At 40.1% G+C, this 22,582-nt stretch overlaps 1 protein-coding gene across 1 annotated transcript; it reads right to left on the reverse strand.

Moving 5' to 3' along the window:
* Positions 1 to 1,568: 1,568 nt before the first annotated feature.
* LOC124273974 (toll-like receptor 4) lies at positions 1,569 to 11,606 on the reverse strand. Its single transcript, XM_046709312.1, has 2 exons — positions 11,395 to 11,606; positions 1,569 to 6,904 (listed from the first exon to the last, which is right to left on the reverse strand). Exon 2 carries the CDS (start codon positions 6,897 to 6,899, stop codon positions 4,263 to 4,265), a length of 2,637 nt encoding a protein of 878 aa, XP_046565268.1. The 5' UTR covers positions 6,900 to 6,904; positions 11,395 to 11,606; the 3' UTR covers positions 1,569 to 4,262.
* Positions 11,607 to 22,582: the final 10,976 nt, after the last annotated feature.

Below are 22,582 nucleotides of genomic sequence, written 5' to 3' on the forward strand. Positions count from 1 at the left end.
AAGGAAATTTCGTGTCAACATCGCGGTATGTGGCCGAGCATTATCATGCTGGAACTGTAGACCTGGGCCATGAGCCGCCATGAAAGGAACGAGTTCAGGGGTGAGAACCTGGTCGCGGTAAGCAGCAGCTGTGAGGTTTCCACGGATGACCAGAAGTCGGGAACGGTTGTTCCAACAGAAAGCACCCCACACCATGCAACTTCCGCCCCCGAATCTGTCGACTTGCTGTACACAACATTGGGCATACCGTTCAAGACGTCGTCTCCGTCCGCGAATCTGAGGGTAAACCTGGATTCATCGCTAAAGACGACTCGATTCCAGTCTCTCTGGGTCCAAAGGAGGTGACGTTGGGCCCACAGCAGACGTTGACGTTGATGAAACGTCGTCAATATTGGCCCACGATATGGACGTCGAGAATGGAGATTGGCAGTGCGCAACCCATTTCGAATGGTCTGTGAGGACAGTCGACCTCTAAACATCTCAGCCCTGGTTCGTGTAGCCGGCGGAAATCTACCACGTAGGTGACGTAGGACGATTTGACGGTCTTCTGCTCGTGACGTCACACGTTGACGACCCGACCTTGGGCGATCAGAAGTGGTGCCAATTTGCTGTAGACGACCTCGCAAGTCATTCACAGTACGACGGCTGCATCCCATTGCTCTTGCGGCGTCAATAACTGATCTTCCGGCTTGCAACATGCCAACGGCACGTTCACGTTGCACATTTGACAATCGTGGCATTTCAAGTACTGTGATCGACTGCACGTACAAAACCTGATTTGACACTTACATCATTTGCACGACGAATGGATGGGTTTGAGTGGGTTTTGCTAACGTTTTTCTAGAGTCGAAAGATAGGGATCCCATTTCGGATAGATAGATGTATCATCGGAAAAAAAATTATTTATTATTTTTCAAATTACATTTTGTGAAGTTTCTTTTTTGACTCAGTATAGTATGGTCTCCCAGCCAACATGTCCTCATCCCGTCATGCCGAAGGCTAGGCAGAGAACCAACAAGTACCATTTGTGAACGTCATTGATGTGGCGTGTCGAGGAACGGAACCGCCCACATTCTAGTTTGCAGCTGAAGTACAACTTGGTTTAACGTCGCCTCCATAAGTAAGCATGTTTGATTGTGTGTGTGCGTGCGTGCGTGCGTGCGTGCGTGTGTGTGCCCGCGTGAGTACGTGCGTGCTGGATCAGTAAATGTTTCTATTTTTCTTATAGCCGAGCACCCGCAAGAATAGCAACAAGTACCATCTGTATCTATTATAATAATTGGTGTCCTTTTAACATGATGCATACTTTTGTGGATCAAATTATTTACTTACATGATGTAGATATTATTATGTATTTAGTTCTTAGGGATTGCCCATGTAAATAACAACAAGAACGTTGATTTTAGAGGTCAGTCCGGTTACTACAAACACATCACAATATATTGTCACCTACTTTGAGAGTCTACTTCCTGACTCAGACAATGGAAGTGTACATTGATGCAACGCATCAAAAGTTCCTTGCCGAGTAAATCTCATAAACAAAATTGTCAAGCCAAGCAATGCAACCATGAGTTGAAAAGTTTATTAAATAAAAACGCCCGTACAAACCGTATATACGGTGAACTACAGAAGAAAGAGTCAAACACTGAATAGTGACAATATAAGAGCATACTATGCACTGTTGATGATAACAGTAAGCTACAGAAATATATGAAAGGTAATATGAAACTACAAAACTAAATCTTGGCATAAAGTGGTTATAACTGAGGCAGTATTATCAGAATGTTTGCAGTTAGTGATATTATCATTCTAAATGCATGAACACAGGAGACTGGGTGAGCAATAGTGATGGAGGTGATGTTTTAAGAAGTGGACATTTCTTTCCTTTTGGAAGAGTTGATGAAAGAAAGGGAGATGGTTATGAGAAAAAAGGTTCATAAATGTGTCACAGTGTAATATACAAAAGATCAAATTTTGAAACAGACATGTTGAAACAGAAGCTATGACTTGCATCATGAAGCGAAATGTGAATTTGAATGTAACTATGCAGCATTAGGTAATATGTCCAAAAAGGTCTAAAGTTTAAAGAGATTCACTGTTAAAGCTTATTATCTATGTAGTATGGTTTCGCCGTACTCATTTCCGGGGTGCTTTAGCTGGCGTGAATACAACCAGCCAACAATATCAACGTAGTGATAGAAATAAGAGACTGGAAAGTTGCTTCTAAATCAACTGAACTGTATGAGAGCATTTAACATACAGGACATGATTCAGCATCAGAAATTCATAAAAAACTAATCCAACAAAAATAATAGGCAAGTTTGCAAAAGGAATTGCTTTTTGTATTAACTCTGACTGTTTTCGTTCATTGATTCATACGTTTGTTTACAAAGGTAATCGAGAACTGATGCATTTTGCTCACATAATACAAGCCACACATGATTAGTTACAGGTTTCACATAATATTGAATGTCCTTTTATTAAATAGATTTTGATCATTTTTTTTCATCTTCTGCAAATGATGGCCAAATAAAGGATATAAATCATTCGTCAAAACCCATAAGTACACAATCAATGTAACCGAATACTGTTCGTAGAAGCTTATCTTAACTGTAAGTATATTCCCATGGTGGTAGGGTTAATCAGGTGATACCACATAAACAGGAAACATAACAAACAGTCACGAAACACGAGTGTCTAACACTTGACTGATATGCAGCCGTTGTCCTTCCTGGTATTACTTTCGAATGCTTCCTTTTTTTGATTCCTACGTTTATTTACAAAATTAAACAAGAATGGATTATGACTTAGTTACATTCATTGACACAAAATTACTCACATAATACAAGCAATACATAATCAGTTACCAGTTTCTCATAATATTGATAGTCCTTGTTGTAGCTAGATTTACACAAAATTTTGTCGCATCTTGTGCGAAGGGATGGCTATATAATGGATGTAAATCATTCGTTAGAAAACCCATATAAACAAATCAGTTTAGACGGATGCTGTTTGTAGAAGCTTAACGTAACTGAATGTTATTCCTATTGCTATAATAGGGAAAGCATTATGAATGAAAAAAGATGATTCACACTTCTGAAAATATTATCACAACTTTAAAAATCTTCAAATACTTAAGTAACTTGAATTTGCACATTATCCTCAGTGCCATTAACTATTCCGAAAATAAAAAATTGTAGCTGACCAGTTACTTACATATGTGTTCATTTGATAGATTTAACTAAGATACAAATACACAATGCATGACTGTTTCTGTTTTACATACAATTGTTAACTAACACAATAATATAAAACATGCAGTGACATTACAATTCGAACTAGATAACATGATACATGGGAGAGGTGTTGACATGAACTGTAAGGACTTGCTTCCTTATCCCTGTTCATTCACTGAAATCACGATATGGCTGAAATATTGCCAACGATACTTTATATTTTAACTCATTTACTCATTCACTGAAAACAACGAGCATGGAAAGAGATTATCTAAAAAGGATCTGGGATATAATTTCATTCGTGAAAAGCATATATCTACAAAGAAGAGCTAGATTGACAGTAACGTGCGGATGCTGTTGAAATACCTATTGAACAATTTGGTCAGTTTTGTAAGAAAGGTAGATGGACTGAACTAGCTAACTAAACATTTGAGTCTCAAACCTTCCTATGTTACAGTGTCACGTGTGCTGATTGAACGTCGCCGCTTGTTAATCCACCGAGATGAAATTAGTCATTTGTAGACGGCTGAAGCCGGCGATAATCCTGTTTGGCCCAACATGTCATTCCTGCTATCATAAGCAAGCACTCTGCATCAACACAATCACAACCTGACCCTCACCAAGCAGCTCGCTAAGCTGTATGCAATCGCGACGAGAAATTCAAATTTGTATTCACACGGACTTCCCCTCCTTGGAGGACACTTGGGTATGGATGTAACTTTGTTTATAATTCTTTAACAACCTTCGATTATTATGCATAGTTTAAAACAGGTTCCCATTCCCCACAGACAAGTTGTGTCTCGTAATAAGTGTTTCCACTTTGCTAATTTAGCATGTTACGCATTTTGATCCTCGATGTCTCCTACACTTCCGATCACCATTCGTAGGAAGTATGAGTGAATCATGTTCAAGTTCAATGAGTAGAACGGTATATCAAGTCTTTTAATTCCCAAGAAACTGATGCCAGCTGGACTGATCACACTTAAGCTCATCATACAAAAGCATCTAACGTCAGATGCATCAGTCTTAAAAGCTGATTGCAGCTTTGACTTTCGTCCAAAACTCTTCTTTGTCATTTTCTTGTGTAGGATACTTAATATACGTGTCATACTCAATCATGTCCCGAATATCTCTACTGAGGATTCTATTGTCCGGTACATCGGTATACCACAACACACATAGGACATCTCTTCCAGTGTGGATGCTTTCCAACTTGGCCATGTGAACTTCATAGTCACACCAGGAGCTCTTTGCAAAGCTAGGTGACAAAACAGCTATGGTCTTCCTGCTTGACTGAATAGCATTGATGATGTTGGCGGTGATGGCTTCACCAACCATGAAGTCACGGTCATGGATGCACAACCTCAAGCCGTAGGTTCTCTCTAGAACAGCCCGCATTTCTTCAACGACGAAACCTCTGTCTGCCTCAGCATAGGAAACAAAGGCATCATAAGTAAAATGGTCTTCTTCTTGTCCAAGTCTTTGATACCCTCTGTACTTCCGTCTTGTGGTGTAGTACAGATAGCGTAGCTTCCATCGATATCGGTACACCATACCAGCTCCAAATATCAACATGGAAAGCAGTATTCCTACTACTGCTGTAGACAGGAGGGGAATAACTATTTTGCAACGTACTTGGAGCTTCGCTTTAACATTTTCTATACCTATAAATGAAATGGTTTCCCCATCTGATAAGGTGCATTTTGTGTTGCCAGGATCTTCAATGGAAATAAACGGCCTTGTAATCCATTCTAATGACTCCAGTGTCGAACAATCACATTTCAAGATGTTACCCTTGATGCTGAGATGAAAAGTGTCGTTTCTATTTCTCATGATATAGTCAATTTGATTTGTCAGGTGTGTTGGAATGCCTTCATACCTGTTTCCGGAGATGTCTAAGGTATGGAGGTGCGGCATGTGCCTAATTTCAATGTTCCAGCTGGCCATCATGTTCCAGCTTAAATCAATAACCTCAAGTCTGGTAAGTCCTCTAAATATCAATGACGGCAGTTCCCGAATAAGATTGTGTGAGATTCGTATGACTTCCAAGTTTGTTTGGTTGCCAAATATCTGCCCATTTGTGTCCGCTAGAAGGGACACTGATAGGTAATTTCGACTTATATTTAAGACTTTTAGTCCATTGGCATACATAAAAAATCTGTGAGATACATTTTTACAGTAATTGTCTGAGAGATCTAAATATTCAACTGTTTGACTTTCATATATTGGACCTATCCAGTTTGTAAAGACATTGTGTGAAATGTCAATAGTTTTAAGTTGGTTTGTTTGAAAGTTGAGCTCAACAATATCATAGTTCAATTTGCTGTTGCTAACATTTACATAGGTTGCATTTGGAGGTAGTGGTATCAGAAAAGGACGACCTAAGATACTGGTTTGGTCATTTTTTGCATCATAATAGGGACTATTATGATGGTTACGGTACGAAAGGCTATGGCTGCAATCTGCCTCACATTGTTCACAGGCATGGATGATGTTATGTGAATATTGAACCACTGGCTGGGGATCAAATGAGGGCAGCGGTTTGGGGGAGAGGAATGTGCCTCTAACTGCATCAACTTGATTGAAGGGGATATTAGATGAATACTGGTTATAAGCATACATTTTCCGCAGATTTGTCAGTCTATCGGCACTCAGCAGATACAATCCGAATGTCACTCTATTGTGATTCATGGATATTATTTCCACTGTTTTCATGTGACCGATGCATTCCTGGTCTATGAGTTCCAATCTATTTGCATCAATATGAACCTCTTTTAAATCTCTGAGATCTCTGAAATATCTCGTATTTGGTTTCTTTAGGTGAACCCCTATGGCAAATGTTGTCACTATTCTGTTGATCTTTAAAACGCTTAGAGGAGAATTTCGAAGTCCATATATAGCTTCACCCATGCGATCAAACCCTAGATATTGATTGTCAGATACATCGAGTGTATCAATCTGCCTTAATGGCCAGAATGCACTTGCTTCAATAAAGTTGATTCTACATTTGCTTATGTCCAGGTTCCTGACAGATGGGGTGTAGAGAAATGATGTATTCAACAGGGTTTGAACTGAGCATAGGCCCCTTTTGCCTGATAACGACAGCGTAGTAAGATTCTTCAGTTTCGAAAATCCAGTCCCAAACGAGGCATTCCGAACACCGTCAATGAAAAGTCTCTGAAGAGCAGTAAGATCACCAAGCGCTTTATCTGGGTATACTGAATCTGCGATCTTGTTGTTGTTTGCGATGTTCAGCGTAAGCAATTTTTTCTGCTCTCTAAATATGCCCTCTGGATATGCTGATTCGTTAAGTTGGAGATGGTTTCCTTTGAGGTTCAAATGTAGCAGATTTGTAGCTCCTGCAAAAGTGTGTACATGCAATCTTTTCAGTTGATTGCAAGACAGATCAAGATGTTCCAAAGCAGAGAACCGTCGGAACGAGCCAACTGGCAGATGCTTAATACTGTTTTGAGACAAACACAGGTATGATACTGAATTTGGGATCTGCTTGGGGATGTTAGATAGATGTTTGCCCTTACAATTGGCGATCAACTTTCCATTGGGTGTGACCCTACATACACAAGGCTTACAGGAGATGTCCAATTGTTTCCCTTGAGTCAGAGAAAGGCAGGCAAGGAGCAGGCACATGACGCACAGCAACATCTTATCTGAAATCATGAAACAAATGCTGAAATTAGCAAAATAGTCCTATGATTGTATCGTTTGTAACCTGGGAAGCTTTATTGAAGGAGTAGACTTATTTACGTCATTTGTCAAGGTACCCTCCAGACTGAAGTTCACAGCGTGGAGAACATTTCGACTAAGGTCTTCATTAAGGGTTGTGACCACCTCTAGCGTATCTTACAGCCACACAACGTCTCCTCATGGATCTTAGGACTCTGTCACACTTCTGTGTATCCTAATTCCTTATGACTTGCGCATTGACATTTCTTTCATACGCAGTCTTACTCACAATACCCACTTCATATTCATCTCAATCGTTTTGTGTATTTCCTACACGGCAATACGCTGATCTCCAGGCACGAGCTCTGAACCGCATATATTGGACGTATACATGCATACTTGCAGAGCGGATACAAGGAATCAGTACCGTTTGTCCTGAGATCGGGCAGCGCATTGTACTTATTTATAAAGTATGACAAACGCACAGATAGAGTATTATCCGAACATCCATGGTATACTCGAGATGTGGTATAAATATGATGGCTTGGGCGGGCCATGATGACAAAGGTTGATGTTCACGCTATAGAATCTGCACTGGTAACGAAAATAGCGGGAAACAGCAGCACATTTTTAAGCCGCCTTGAATACCCTTGGCATTCGCCGTAAGTGTGTCATCCTCATCCTAAGACTTAAAATTGTTTGTCGTGAGCCATTAAAGCAACAGCGACCACAGACTGGCCAGTATCAAGCCTCCCCATAACATGTTGACTTTCTTGATTTGAAAGGCGCGGCATTTCCGAAGAAAGATTAAAATAAAACGTTTAATTTGTTTTCCAGCTCACATTCAATGTGCGTGTTCAGTTGAAGCAAACATGCACCAGGTGACCTCTTGAATTTGCTTTTTCACATGTGCAGTCCGTGTTTTTCATCTTCATAGACGACAAAGTCAAGGTTTGCTGGTGAACTTACAATTTCACGAAATTAAAGCATTCCCACTGTTTACAACTATTTAATATACTTGTAAACTTATTTGATTGAACAGAAAAAGAGAAATATCGAAATGTATCATTGTCAAGTTTTCAATTTTGCTGGTTATCTTACTATTCCACATGTTATATACTTTGTAAACATTGATTCATTGTAAGATTATGCTGCGTTTTGAAATACTGTCACGCCTGTTCGGTGAGGTAACAGAAAACTGGCTTCACACAATATATCTACATGGGTCTTTGAGGTCTTCTAAATGAGTGAACGTTAAATCCACCACTTCACGTTTTGTGAAACTAGGATATCATCAAGTATACTAGATACTCCTTTGAGAACGGACTGTGACCTATACTTACTGTCTTAGAAACCAGATAAATAGTAGAATCTTCTTTGTAAAGATATACAAGAATACATGTCTTTGAGAAGTACTGATTGCCCCTTAATGCATTGATTTACAAGCAGAAGGAGTGAGTGAGTTTAGTTTTACGCCGCTGTGAGCCATATTCCAGCAGTATCACGGCGGGGGACACCAGAAATGGATTTCACACATTGTACCCAACAAACAGAAGGAAAAGTCTATGTTTCATAAGTACACAAGGAAGACTTCAACTGACTAATTCGTGACATGTAACAGTTGACCTTCCTCCTCAAGCCAGCTTTGCTTGTCCAGTTAGCCCTAAATATAGATAAACCAGGAATTATCTCTCGAGCAACTTCTGAAGCGTTGCTCTTGTCACGTTACAGCGACACTATTCGCTCTGTTATCGTTAAACATGTCCGACCAGAGTGAAGTCGATTCCCACTACATGTTGAGTATATGTTTGTGAATTATCAAGTAATGACACCCGGTGTTCCCGAAACATGTTCGCACTTCCTGTTGCACAGTTGACTCCTACCAGAAACGCATGCAATGCATATCTGAAGAATATTATCATTAACATTAACATATGGTGCATGTCAAAATAATGGTTTCCATCGGACCTCTTACATGTCACTCTTGTGTCGAATGGGAAAACGTCCCCTACATATGCACATACAACTTTTTGAAAGCTTTCCCGAGAAATTTACATGTAACTAATTGTACGCTGTTGACGTAATTCATTTATAAACTAAACTGTCCACTCATGCAAGCCCTTTACTGAATGCTCATTGGACATCTACCAAATAACATAGATCCGTGAAGATTCGGGCTAGAATTGATCTTCAGCAACCCATGCTTTTTGTAAGAGGCGACTAACGGGATCGTGTGGTCAGGCTCACATGTCATAGAATCCCAGATGCGTAGATCAGTGCTCATGATGTTGATCACTGGACTGTCTTGTCCAGACTCGATTTTTTACAAACAGCTGCAATGAAGCTGGATTATTGCTGTTATTGCGGCGTTAAAGAATAAGCAACAACCAACCATCGACCAAATAGACAAATAGACAAATAGTCAAGAACCGACGCTGGCTTTCCATGACCGTTCCAACTAAGTCATCAAGCAATACATGCAATCAAATCAGTCGATTCGTGTGACAAGCGCAGGCTGCTGGGGATGTAACTGACATCTTGTCTTAAAACGGCCCTTAGATTTTTGTCAAAATAGATGAAAATGTCATCTGCACTAAGTTACCATTTTGTTGAATGATCAACTTTGTTGTAGGTGGTGAATTTGTTAATATTTTTGTCAGTACATCATAAACATATTGGGGCGGTGGGGTGGCCTAGTGGTTAAAGCGTTCGCTCGTCACGCCTAAGACCCGGGAGTAGTATGGGACTAAGGGTATGAGGACACCAAATTGCATGTAATCTTCCATAAAGATGAGGTAGCCTCCTTAATTTAATAAAAACATAACAAATAAATTAATTCGTAATTATAATGTTGAATAAATAACAGAAATATTGAATAAACAATACCAACTACCAGTCATCACTTCTCCTCTGAAATTGTGAACTAGCAACGCTTACTTTTATAGATTTCCAGTAGGTAGTCTTAGAAACGTCTGGGTATTTATGGGAACAGGGCGTACGTCTGACATCAGCAGCTGTCCAAACGACAATGAAACGACCCACGCGATGACACTGTATTTATTTGGCAGGCGCGGACGTCGGAGAGAACAACCAATTAAAACGATTGAAAATCGATTATAGCTCATCTGCACTCATTATTTGTGTTTTCATTAATCATTGTCTATTCATTTCTGGTCTATATTCACGTCTTATCTCCTATTATGTTTTAGATAACAACCACCATCTCCTCGTTCTTACGAGTTTTGGATGGAATTAATTGTTGATTAATAATTAATTGTTGAATTTAGGGTTTGTCATCGAAATGACACTACAAAATGTCAGTGCATAAAACGTAATTCAAAAAATGCTAATACAACTATCAATAAATGTATTGCTTTATTTACACGTGTAAATGACTGTAAAACTTGGCGGTTACGTTTTTATAATCATGATTTGCATTATAGTTGTGTCAAACGATATGAAAGGTTGGCTCACTAACACACTGACCTAGTTACAAGTCTATTATGTATAGCGAGACGAGTGGACAAAGTAAGACTGTCTTAAACACAAGCCACTGCAACACGAAATATATTGTTGGATACAAGTGGATGGTGTAAAACTATGTATAACCTGTGACTGTGTTCTGTTCAGCAGGGAGTACTTATGGATGACGCCTGTTACGAATCCGTACGAGAGTGAGGACCGTGTTTACATGGCAAGGCCTGTTTACGAGACCATGTGAAAAAATGTGACTGTTGATCTCATGGAATATTTAGAATATACCATCCTGTATGTCGATCACATGGATTATATGGAATATGCTATACTTTGGATACATGATAATTAGCAGGTGGGAAACAGTTTGAAATTGTAAGCCAACATGTATATAAAGGCTTATGTTATGATGTGATGTATCGTGAAAGTAGCATCTGTTGCTACTTAGATTTATAGGCTTATTAAATATTGTGTATAGAAGTTGTATATTGTCGTTGTTTATTTCGCCTAATAAGTTTACATTCATATGCGTTGGTCCCATTTTACAAACGGACGACTTTTTCATCATGGCGTCAGCCCACGCTATAAAGGACGCGAGCTATGACCTAGTTTCACGCAATGGCGGGAGGGGGATTCTCCCTCGTGACGTCAACCTAATGGGTAGCCTCTCGCATTCAGGGAGGCTACCAAATCTGTATGGAAGATAACATGCAGTTGGGTGTCCTCATACCCTTAGTTTGCATACTACTCCCGGGTTCGATTCCCCACAAGTGAAGCTCATTTGTGGTGTCCCCCGCCGTGATATTGCTGGAATATTGCTAAAAGCGGCGTAAAACTATATTCACTCACTCATAAACATATTAACACTCACATTCACACAAAATAAATGATTTCTTAATAGAAATATATGGATTCTTCAATACAACTGCGCCAATGGCTCGTTTGAGTTTGTCATGTAGAATAAATAATTCAAATTGTGGAATTCAAACTACATTCTCACCTGCAGCGTTTCTACACCTAGTCAACAGCGGGTATACTCATGTGTCGTTAGGATAGCGAGAGCACTGCATCTACTGGAGACTTATCGTAATGTGACTCCTATTAGAGGATACATCAGATGACATCCCACATCCGTTCACGGAACACAGGTCTTGTGAGTCATTCACATTTGAAGCATTGTAGTTGAAACTGAGAACTGGGTTTTCCCAGTCATCTCGTCTGAGCATTTCCCCTGTGTAAATTTGCTAAGCGGAGTGAACATTAATGATGAGTAGAAATATACAGAAATCACTTCTATTATATTCTCGGTTTGGTGTCTAGTTTAATATATATTATCTGTGCACATCACTTGATTGCCACGAATGTGTTCAGGTATATGATACTGTTAACACATGCATCATCAGCTGTTTCATTGTAATCTATCCTCGGTGCTTTATCTAATCATCTATCAGACTTGAGTCTACACAGAGAATTAAACGGTAGATGCTATGATCAACATCATCGGGTTACACTACCACAATCAGAAATATCATCGATCAGCAGCAATCAGTTTGAACACAGAATTAGAGAATAACCAACGAGGTACGAGTGATTACGGGAAATATGCCCGAGTTGAAATAATGTTCACAGTGCCGAGCCTTGGCGAGGCACTGAACATTATTTTAACGAGGCACATTTCCCGTAATCACTCGTACCTCGTTGGTTATTCTATTTATTACCCATAATGTAATTTAAAAGGAAGAACCACGAAATAAAAAACACCCGGAGACAGGACGTGTGACCTTAAACAGCTGATTCGTATTCATGCGCGTATTAAACCTAACTTCTCCAGCGGTAATAACATAACTACGCTATGGAAATAGTACATCATAAAATCGCTTTAAAATACAACAAAATTATTATGCCTGGAATAATTAATTAACATTTGTTAATATGATAAAATGATCTTTTAAATATATCATTGAACTTAATAAGAGCTAAACATTTATTCGATCAAGTCAGTGCGACGGAACATCGTTCATTCACGACTGACGTGTTTTCTAGTGACGGGTGACGGTGTAGTGTTGAAACACACTCTGGCAAAAACCTGTCAATTTTGGGGAAAGTCAACGGTTAAAAGTTGGGAATTCTAAAAGACAACCATCCCACGAACACGTCTAGAAAAAGTTTTCTGTCAAGAAACTCAACAAGTTTGAAGATTAAACAACATTTTGTTCTGTGGAAGGCGTGTTACACTCTCGTCTTAGTAGAGTACAGCAGTTCCAAGAAGGATAACTCTAGTCGGAATCCGAGTCTATGAAATCTGTCAATCTCTGTATCGGCTCCTGGGACGAACCTCTCAGATTAGGATTAGGAATGCATGGATATAAAAAGTCATCTTGAAGAAGAACATTTAGCACTGATTCCGGTAAGAAAGGAGCTGTTTTCTGGTTCGATGGCATGGACGCCTTGTCCGACTTACTTGTTACACTTTCAGATAACATCTTTGGTCGGTATCTTGCTGTTTCTATTTCCCCGAATTCAGTTTCAACAACAAACAGGTTTTGGGAATTCAAGGGCTGTAAAATTCTTATCACTCTTCCTATTTGGTCACCGTCAACTTTAACTAGATAAGTGACCTTGATCGGGGTTAGCCTAACGGTGGCCATGTTTGTTTACAAACAATGCAAACGATTGTTTGGTGTTTTTTTTAAAGATTATATAATTTAAAAAGACTATTTATAACGCAGTTTTATTCCAAAATAATAACGTCTAATAAAAAGAATATTCATATTCTTTAACCTTAAAGTTTTCTTTTTTAGATCTCAGAATGTGGGATTACATTACTTAATGTCAATTTATCAATGAATCGATGAAACTTTATGAATGAACGTAGTGTGTGAAAGTAGTTCCGGCATCCAATGAAAATGTACAAATATATGATCAACCAATCAACGTCGAGAATCACTAAATTGCACACTGTGCAAATATCAAAAAGATATTACACGGGATCTCCTCACCCGTATGGGTAATAATAGTATTTATCATCCAAAACTGGCTCCGACAGTACTTAGATATCGCTTGTGTGAGATCAATGCTATGATGTAATAAAGCTGATGACGTCACAATACTATGACCTCACTGCCGAATGGCAGTTTTGTGTTCAGATAAATTCATTCTTTTACTGATAACTGATGAAGAATGATTTGGGATGATAAACAGAATTTCACTCTCGTGTCTTCTGATATCAAATATATACACTCGTTAATTAAATTTAATCTATAAAGTCCTATAGGCTGTTGAGGTTGGATACTTGGCAGATGTGTCCTGGGGTGTATCATTTGGTAACCGCTGTATGCGTAGATATTATACGACATAATGTTATCTGATATAACCACCACCAATGTGATAAATAAATAAGAAATATTATGAATTTAGATTTTTTAGACGCATTACAGTATCCTTATATTTATCTTCATCACATGAAAGTGTTGATTTTCCGTAAGTGATTCCTCGGAATAACTTATGTCAGAAATGTAAAACGAAATACGAACGAATTGGGTCTCATAACATAGGGTATATTTGGAATTGCATTTTCTCAGTAAAGTACACTCGTTGGGTTGAATGCCATGCGGGATTCGAAACCACACCCTCAGTGCCAGGCACCTAATCGCCAGCATACAAAATCTGTTGTCAAACGCATTCAGCCACCGCGGCTTCCGCGAGAATCGGGTCTTGTCTGGGATGTAGTAAATTCAATAAGACGAGAGTATGTAGAGAATCCACCTCATATACATGTATATAGTCTCGTCTTATTGAATATGATATACTACGTCCTAGATCTCGAGCGAAACTGGACGTACACACATCTTGAGCCAACTGTAGGTACATACACCTTAAGCCAACTGTAGGTACACACATCTTGAACCAACTGTACGTACATACAACTTGAGCCTTGATAATTTACACGAGAGTATTTACAGCCGAGATTATAAGTAATATACTGAGAACAGGTTTTAAGTCTGAACTTTAAAAATGTCAATTGTGTCAGAGCTTTTAATATGTGCCTGAACCTTGTCAATCAGAATAAACAAGCCGTGAGGAGGCTATAACGTATGTAGAATCTGTCAGTGGTCTTGAATAACACGCGGCCTGCCTTTGGAATCCCCCACCAAATATGCGCAGTGAAATCAAACATACTTAGGGCTCCTTGCCTGTAGGCAGGAGGCCTATTGTAATCGTTCGGATTATTATTATTATTATTTATTATTCCGCCGATTTTTAACTCCTAAACCAATGCTCTGAATCGCTTACAAAAAATCACGCAGATGCGCACCGAGGTGTAGATATTCCCCTTAAAAATCTCTAGGTTCTTGGCCAGATAGCAAAGGGGAAATAATTCAAAATTAATTCCAAAATTGCAACGTTTGACAGCAAATATCTCAAGAACTAATTGTTCCAACACTTCCAAATTTCTTATGCAGATGCACAATCGAATTCCCAATTTTGCCTGGACGGGTCAAGTCGCTAAAACGTACCGTTTGGCAGTTATTTTTGTTTTCAGTTTTTGGCCATGTTTTCCAGCACTTTTCTGAGTAGTTTGCTCCACAAAGAGTGCCAGTATGGTAGATGATGTCCTGGTGATTCCAGAACACCCATTGTTTTGAACGTAGACCAAAGAAAAACTGAGATACAGCCTTTTAAAGAAGGAACTATTTCTTCTCCGGAACTACTTAAAAAAGGTACATGACCCCCGTGCCCCCGGTTGTATTTGGAAGATCCGATCGCCTGTCAAAACATGTGTTCTGGCTCCGTTTTGGACGATGATATCTAGCCCTCATATACAATAGATAGAAAGTAAAGCCAAGGAGACCTCATCGTTGCCTGCAACTATATTTGTATCTTTTTGCTTCAGAACATTGTTCACTTCACGGCTGTCCCTACTCTTAACCATGACGTTGCAATATTGTTGTACAAATGTGTTAAACCGACTCGCTCGGTTCTGTTCCCATGGCGACAGTGGTCAGACTGGCCTCACATTTGTAAAGCTTCAGTGCAGTGTTTGTTTACATCACAGAAATATACAAATTCATTTCATGGGGGATTTTAGGGGACGCCCACGGTGAAATGCTCGCTCTTATTTTTCACATAGAATAGGAAAGCCACCATTTTGGTTTCTCTACGATTGATTTTAGCTATCCTAAAATGGTCATGAGCCACTTAGACTTTGAATCTTAACTATACGATTGGCTTGGGTAAGATTGGTTAGTGGAACGGTAAGCCGATCGTAACGTCACACTAAGATTGGGATCTTAGGGGTTTACGATTGGAATAGGGCTAAGATCGGTTAGAGGAACGGCACCATGTCTTTCCAGCTGTAGCCTCTGAATTCGATGGACGTTTATTCGATTACGTCGGATTTGTTACAGTGTTTCCATACGAGGGACGTGATAACTCGTCTACTTATACTAAACATATTTCACAGTTTTCTAGCTGCGTATCCTCGTTCTTCGAATGCAATTCATCTACTTTGTGACAGGATTTTCTTGATTATCTCCCTTGGTCAAAATGCCATTTCTATAGTGATCTCCCACTCAGATACCATGTCGTAGTTCAACAAAATGACAACAGCATCAATCTTACAATGTTTTAGTTCCGGTATCAAGATACCAATCCTTTGTTCTCCTTGTAGCAATATATCATTTAGTTCACAGAGGCGGCTGTATGGAAGAAACTATACACGCAAAGCTACAACTGATACGTTCAAGCAGGACAGGATATTTGCAACTACCCATGAGTTAACTCTGTTTAAACATTGTTTTCGTTACATCACAGTTTGCAACGAATGAGAACAGCACAACCGGGATTCATCTTGAATTTGAACCCATGATCATGGCTTCCTGACAAAACAATGAGACGGATAGTATTGCCTATGATCCACATGTCCACCCGCTAACCCACGTTAACACATAAACTGAAGGCACGACACTTTCAACTTCCTTGTGCGTTACAACGACTCAAGAGTATTTATAACCAGACATCGCATCTCACCGACACAGCGCAAATCAAGTCTAAATCGTTATTTGAATGTCTGCTTGGTGTTTTAAATAACTGATTGAAACATAGAGTATGCTGTACCACAATTTGTAGTGTGATAAGACACAAAAATTGTAGCCTTGTTCCAAGGTTGTACTGAATGATAGGCCCATGTATGGTAATTCTATCCTTTCCAGAGAAAAGTCTAGATAAGGCGATTGAGGACGCCCGTCTGGTATTTATATTTTTTGTAGAAAGTATCGCTTAACTCTTTCCATACGACGAAAATTTTCACTTCTGCACACATATCTTAAGGACGTGAGAACACGTCCAGTCATCTACAACCCTTGCATACGACCAGGGTGCCGTTCCACTAACCGATCTTATCTAAGATCAATCTTAGCAAGTTACGCCAATTTTACAATCGTCTTAGCTAAAAGTTACACCCGTTCCACTAACCGATCTTAGGCCGATCGTAGCCGGTCCCGATCTTACGATCCGATCCAAGCTTAGATCGAGACTCTTTCGTGCGAGAGGCACATTGTTTTTAAGGAATGGAGAGTTACGAGGATATTACCCTACTTAAATTACATTCAAAGTATTGGGAATATTTCTGTTATCAAAGTTATATGTCAAAATGACAAAATGAAGCCTTTAATTTGAAGCTGAGACATCGCCCATTCCTGAAAAGTAATGGAGCGAGCAGACAATGGAATGACGTCACAAATGTAATTTAATCTTGAATCACACGCGGCTTGCCCTTTAGAATCCCCCACCAAATATGCGCAGTGAAATCAAACATATTTGTATCTTTTGCTTCAGAACATTGTTCACTTCACGGCTGTCGTTATTCTTAACCATGACGTTGCAATATTGTTGTAATAAATGTGTCACACCGACTCGCTCGGTTGTGTTCCCATGACGACAGTGGTCAGACTGGCCTGACATTTGTAAGGCTTCGTTGCAGTGCGTGTTTACATCACAGAAATATACAAATTCATTTCATGGGGGATTTTAGGGGACGCTCACGGTGAAATGCTCGCTCTTATTTTTCACATAGAATAGGAAAGCAACCATTTTGGTTTCTCTACGATTGATTTTAGCTATCCTAAGTTGGTCATGAGCCACTTAGACTTTGAATCTTAACTTTACGATTGACTTAGGTAAGATTGGTTAGTGGAACGGTATGCCGATCGTAACGTCACGCTAAGATTGGGATTTTAGGGGTTTACGATTGGCATAGGTCTAAGATCGGTTAGTGGAACGGCACCCAGATGTTTCCAGTTGTAGCCTCTCAATTCGATGGACGTTTATTCGATTACGTCGGATTTTTACAGTGTTTCCATACGAGGGACGTGATAACTCATCTACTCATACAAAACATATTTCACAGTTTTCTAGCCGCGTATCCTCGTTCTTCGAATGCAATTCATGTACCTTGTAACAGTGTAATTTTTAGGATTTTCTTGATTATCTCCCTTGGTCAAAACTACGTGCTATATGACCTTGACATTCGGTCACCATACAGCGTTAAATGGCTGGTCGTGGAAAATCGTATCAGACTGCAAGCCAAGCTCTATCTGCCATTTGTGATGGTGAGAGGAGCTGGTACAACGTTTGACGTTTCATTGTTAGCAATTCTCTTTGACTTGTGGCTGTTTTTATAGTTGTTACCACAGGTAACGCTCGTTTCATCGTTCTTTGGATGTCATGACCCTATAATCCTAAGTGATGACATAACTCTACTAAATTGTGGTTGTTCTTCCACCGTAGTGTAGTCACTGGATTGAAAGAAATTGTCACAATTACCACACTGATGTGTAAGTTCAATAATGTTTCTCCTTTTAGAAAAAACCTGCATTTCATATATTTTGTGTTAAAGACGACCTACTCTTGTCTCTATTAGTCTGAAATAGTTTAATGAAAGTGAATAAAGATGTTTAGAAAACAATTCAGTTCATATGGATTTGGATGTTATGTTAGTCATGAATGGTCCATGTCAACCGTTGCAACCATGGAGACGTGATTTCACGTCCCTCGTATGTAAGTGTCATGTTGCTCAAAGCAGTCTCGTATTGAAGGGTTGTGAGCCCTCAGACGTGCTATCCCGTCCTTCAAATGGAAAGAGTTAAACTATTATTTCCTAAGAGACTTTGTCAGTCTACTAAAATTGCATAATGGGACTCTAAACTTTCTCAAGTGCGATCTGGGGCCGAGCTAGCATACCTAAACACAGCCAACGATCTATATCGCTGGTTATTGTGAGCTATTGTATTCCTTTCGTGAAGGTTAGCAGACCGAAGCAAATGCAGGTGGCTTCTTGTGTAACACGTTGTGTCATGTTACCGCTACCGACGTGAACTTACGGCCTGCATGGAGCATGGGGCTTGACGAGGCGTGTCCGGGAGACAAACATGGCGGATAACAGCGCAGGGCCACAGACACAGGGGTTTCAATATGCTGGGAAAAACCTGTATAAGAGATGACTGGCATCTTGCAATGTTCGTTCTCATGTAATCACATTTAGTTAAGCACAAGTTTGTAAAGAACCTGTTTCACTGATAAGCGATATGGATGCGCCATTTTGTGTGTATGTGGGTGGGGGTGGGTGCTGGGGATGGGGGTATTGGCTTGAACCGTTGTAGTCTTTTTGTCATACAGTCTTATGGAGATATGTTTGTACTAATGAATTTTCGTTTGTAAACTTGAATTACGTGGAGCAGTTTCACTGTTTTTAAACGATATCAGATCATCGATATAGCCAAAGCCTATGTTAACCCTCTTGGCCAGAATCCCTTGTTTTGATTTTGTCAGGCCACGTAGACGAAATTCCGAATCATATGCATGAAACTGGAAGGGAGCATAGCTTGTGTCCATGGGAATTCTGACTTCCTGCCTAAATGTGTTATCCCCAAATTTTGAATAGATGGTATCAATGAGGAAGTCCAGCATTTCACATATTATCTATTTTAACATAACATGCTTTTATTTTTAAATTCATCTGTGGTCAGCGCGATTGGTAACAAAAGCCTAAAAAATCAAGAAATGATTTTTCCCTTTATTTGTTTGTTGTTGGGGATAGTTGATTGATCAGATGTTAAACATCCTGAAATTACGAACATTCAAGCCTTTGCGTCAAAACCCGACGCATGGTGTAGACAGTTTTCTTTCTGAATTAAAAACATGCCTTATATGTGGCACTCTTTTGTATTTATCAGACAAATAATATTGGGATGCTTCTAATAATGGCTAGGTTGCTTGACGTCTTTTCTGAGGTGGGAACTATTTAAGTATGGCAGCAAGACCTTCGATGATCACTTGGAGAGACGGAATTCCAATTCTGTTTCCTCTTTTTCAGTTTGTGTGTTTTCAAATGACAACATAAAGCATTGACTTAACCCAGTCCAAAACATAGTCACCAAGTTCATCGTCTCTCACAAATGGGCTACTTTGCTGTCTTGATGTTCACGGTGATTAATGCCACGATCGCGATTTTTGCCCTTACATGGCGATGTGTGTGTGTGTGTGTGTGCGTGTGTGCGTGTTTGCATGTTTGGTTATGTGTATGTGTGTGTCTTCATGCAATGCTATTTCTATAGTAATCTCCCACTCAGATACCATGTCGTAGTTCAACATACCCCACTCAGGCACAATTTATTGGCTCCTAGCCGACCAGTCCCTTTTCCATAACAAAATGACAACAGCATCAATCTTACAATGTTTTAGTTCCGGGATCAAGACACCAATCCTTTGCTCTCCTTGTAACAATATATCATTTAGTTCATTTAGTTGGCTTCCTGACAAGACAATGAGACGGATAGTATTGCCTATGATCCACATGTCCACCCGCTAACCCACGTTACAGTCAGTTTATAGACTTCGGTTAATGTACATGTACTAGGTCAAGCAGTGTTTTGCCATTCTGAAGATCTTGCATTAATGGTTAATAAATCTGTTTATTTCACAACGTCAACGCCAGAGAATATTCATGACATAATAAATGTTAAAGTCAAAATAATGACACTATACATGTTCATGTATCAGGATGTGGTGTAACTACGTACACTGTCATATCACGTAAACACAGATATGCCACCCTACATGTTAAATTTCGGACTGTACTTTGGGCGCTGATACAAAGGTTTTTCAGTTTGTTTGGTCCAGAATTTCAGTGTATTAGGAAACAGCCACACAGAACTTTCATCTGAGAAAATTACATTGTCACAGTTATACTTTTTATGCTGTAAGCACCAGTTCAACCTTCGCTCTGTTTGTTCAGGTTTCATGATCGGTGATGGAATTCCTCGACTTTTCTGCCAACCCATTGCATGCAGCTCAATTCTAAGTGCATCCCAAACGTGCTCTATTGGATTAAGGTCAGGGGACCTCGATGGCCAGTCCATGACGTTGATTCCAGCGTTTTGAAGGAAATTTCGTGTCAACATCGAGGTATGCGGCCGAACATTATCATGCTGGAACTGTAGACCTGGGCCATGAGCCGCCATGAAAGGAACGAGTTCAGGGGTGAGCACCTGGTCGCGGTAAGCAGCAGCTGTGAGGTTTCCACGGATGACCAGAAGTCGGGAACGGTTGTTCCCACAGAAAGCACCCCACACCATGCAACTTCCGCCCCCGAATATGTCGACTTCCTGTACACAACATTGGGCATACCGTTCAAGACGTCGTCTCCAGACTCTATGCCTGCCGTCCGCGAATCTGAGGATAAACCTGGATTCAGCGCTAAAGACGACTCGATTCCGGTCTCTCTGGGTCCATCGGAGGTGACGTTGGGCCCACAGCAGACGTTGACGTTGATGAAACGGCGTCAATATTGGCCCACGATATTGACGTCGAGAATGGAGATTGGCAGCCCGCAACCGATTTCGAATGGTCTGTGAGGACAGTCGACCTCTAAACATCTCAGCCCTGGTTCGTAGCCGGCAGAAATCTACCACGTAGGGTGACGAGGACGATTTGATCGGTCTTCTGCTCGTGACGCCACACGTTGACTAACCGGACCTTCGGGCGATCAGTAGTGGTGCCAGTTTATTGTATATACCACCGCAAGTCATACACAGCAACGCACGGCTGCATCCCATTGCTCTTGGCGGCGTCAATAACTGATCTTCCCGCTTGCAACATGCCAACGGCACGCTCACGCTGCACATTTGACAATCGTGGCATTTCAAGCACCGCTAGAACTGTGGTTTAAAAGTGTTTTTTCAATTCTTGAGGCCAATGCAAACACGTGCACATGACGAATGGATGGGTTTGATTGGGTTTTGCTAACGTTTTTCTAGAGTCGAAAGATAGGATCCCATTTCGGATACATAGATGTATCATCAGAGAAAAATTATTCATTATTTTTCAAATTACATTTTGTGAAGTTTCTTTTTGACTCAGTATATATATGCCTGCCCGTTCTCTCTGCTCCCAGAATCAAGATCTTCTCAGTTCCCCAAACACTTTGGCCATAGGTCATTCAAATTTGCAGCACCAACCCTGTGGAACAGTCTTAAAAGCATTCAAATCGGGACACAAAACCTTCCTCTTCTAACAAGACTACAACCTACAACAGTATTCTCATGGTCATTTTGACGAACTGTCATATCTTCCTCATCAACTCTAGTGACTCTTTTTGTATGTAGCACCTTTCAGCATGCTCTGGATGGACTATGGCGCACAAGAAATATCCATTTATTATTATTATTCCTGGGGAGGTAACGTCAATATGCTTCACTTGTGAAGAGTACGCCGTCAGGGTACGCCGTGATTCTTCACTTGTGTTACGATCATTACAAAAGGTTTCTTAGTCTATATTAGGAGTGCACTTGTCTCTGTCGTTTAAGCCATCGATATTCGCTGTTTACTATTCATGTACAAGTGCCTGATTAGTGTGGGGGCGGTTTTTTCTCTATTGGATGGCTTTGATTGATTGCATGCGTTTGATTGAAAAAAAGATACAAGTAAAACCATTTCGCGAGAAAAATGAAAAATAGAACCTCATGTATGCCACCAAATGTGATATACATGAAAGTCGGTGTTCCAATCCACCTGTCGTGAAAAAAGGTGATATGACCTAACATAATCTTTTACATTAACCCTAGACACCCGAGGGGCTAAAACATTCCACTGTGGATAAATGTGTCAGTGTCCTAACTTCAAATAGGCTT

The sequence above is a fragment of the Haliotis rubra genome, unplaced genomic scaffold, assembly GCF_003918875.1.
Source record: "Haliotis rubra isolate DU_JTF1 unplaced genomic scaffold, ASM391887v1 Scf1862, whole genome shotgun sequence".
NCBI classification, from domain to species: Eukaryota; Metazoa; Mollusca; class Gastropoda; order Lepetellida; family Haliotidae; genus Haliotis; species Haliotis rubra.

Bases quoted from the DNA above. Each gene is read 5' to 3' on its own strand.
- LOC124273974 (XM_046709312.1), bottom strand. From the start codon at position 6,899: ATGTTGCTGTGCGTCATGTGCCTGCTCCTTGCCTGCCTTTCTCTGACT.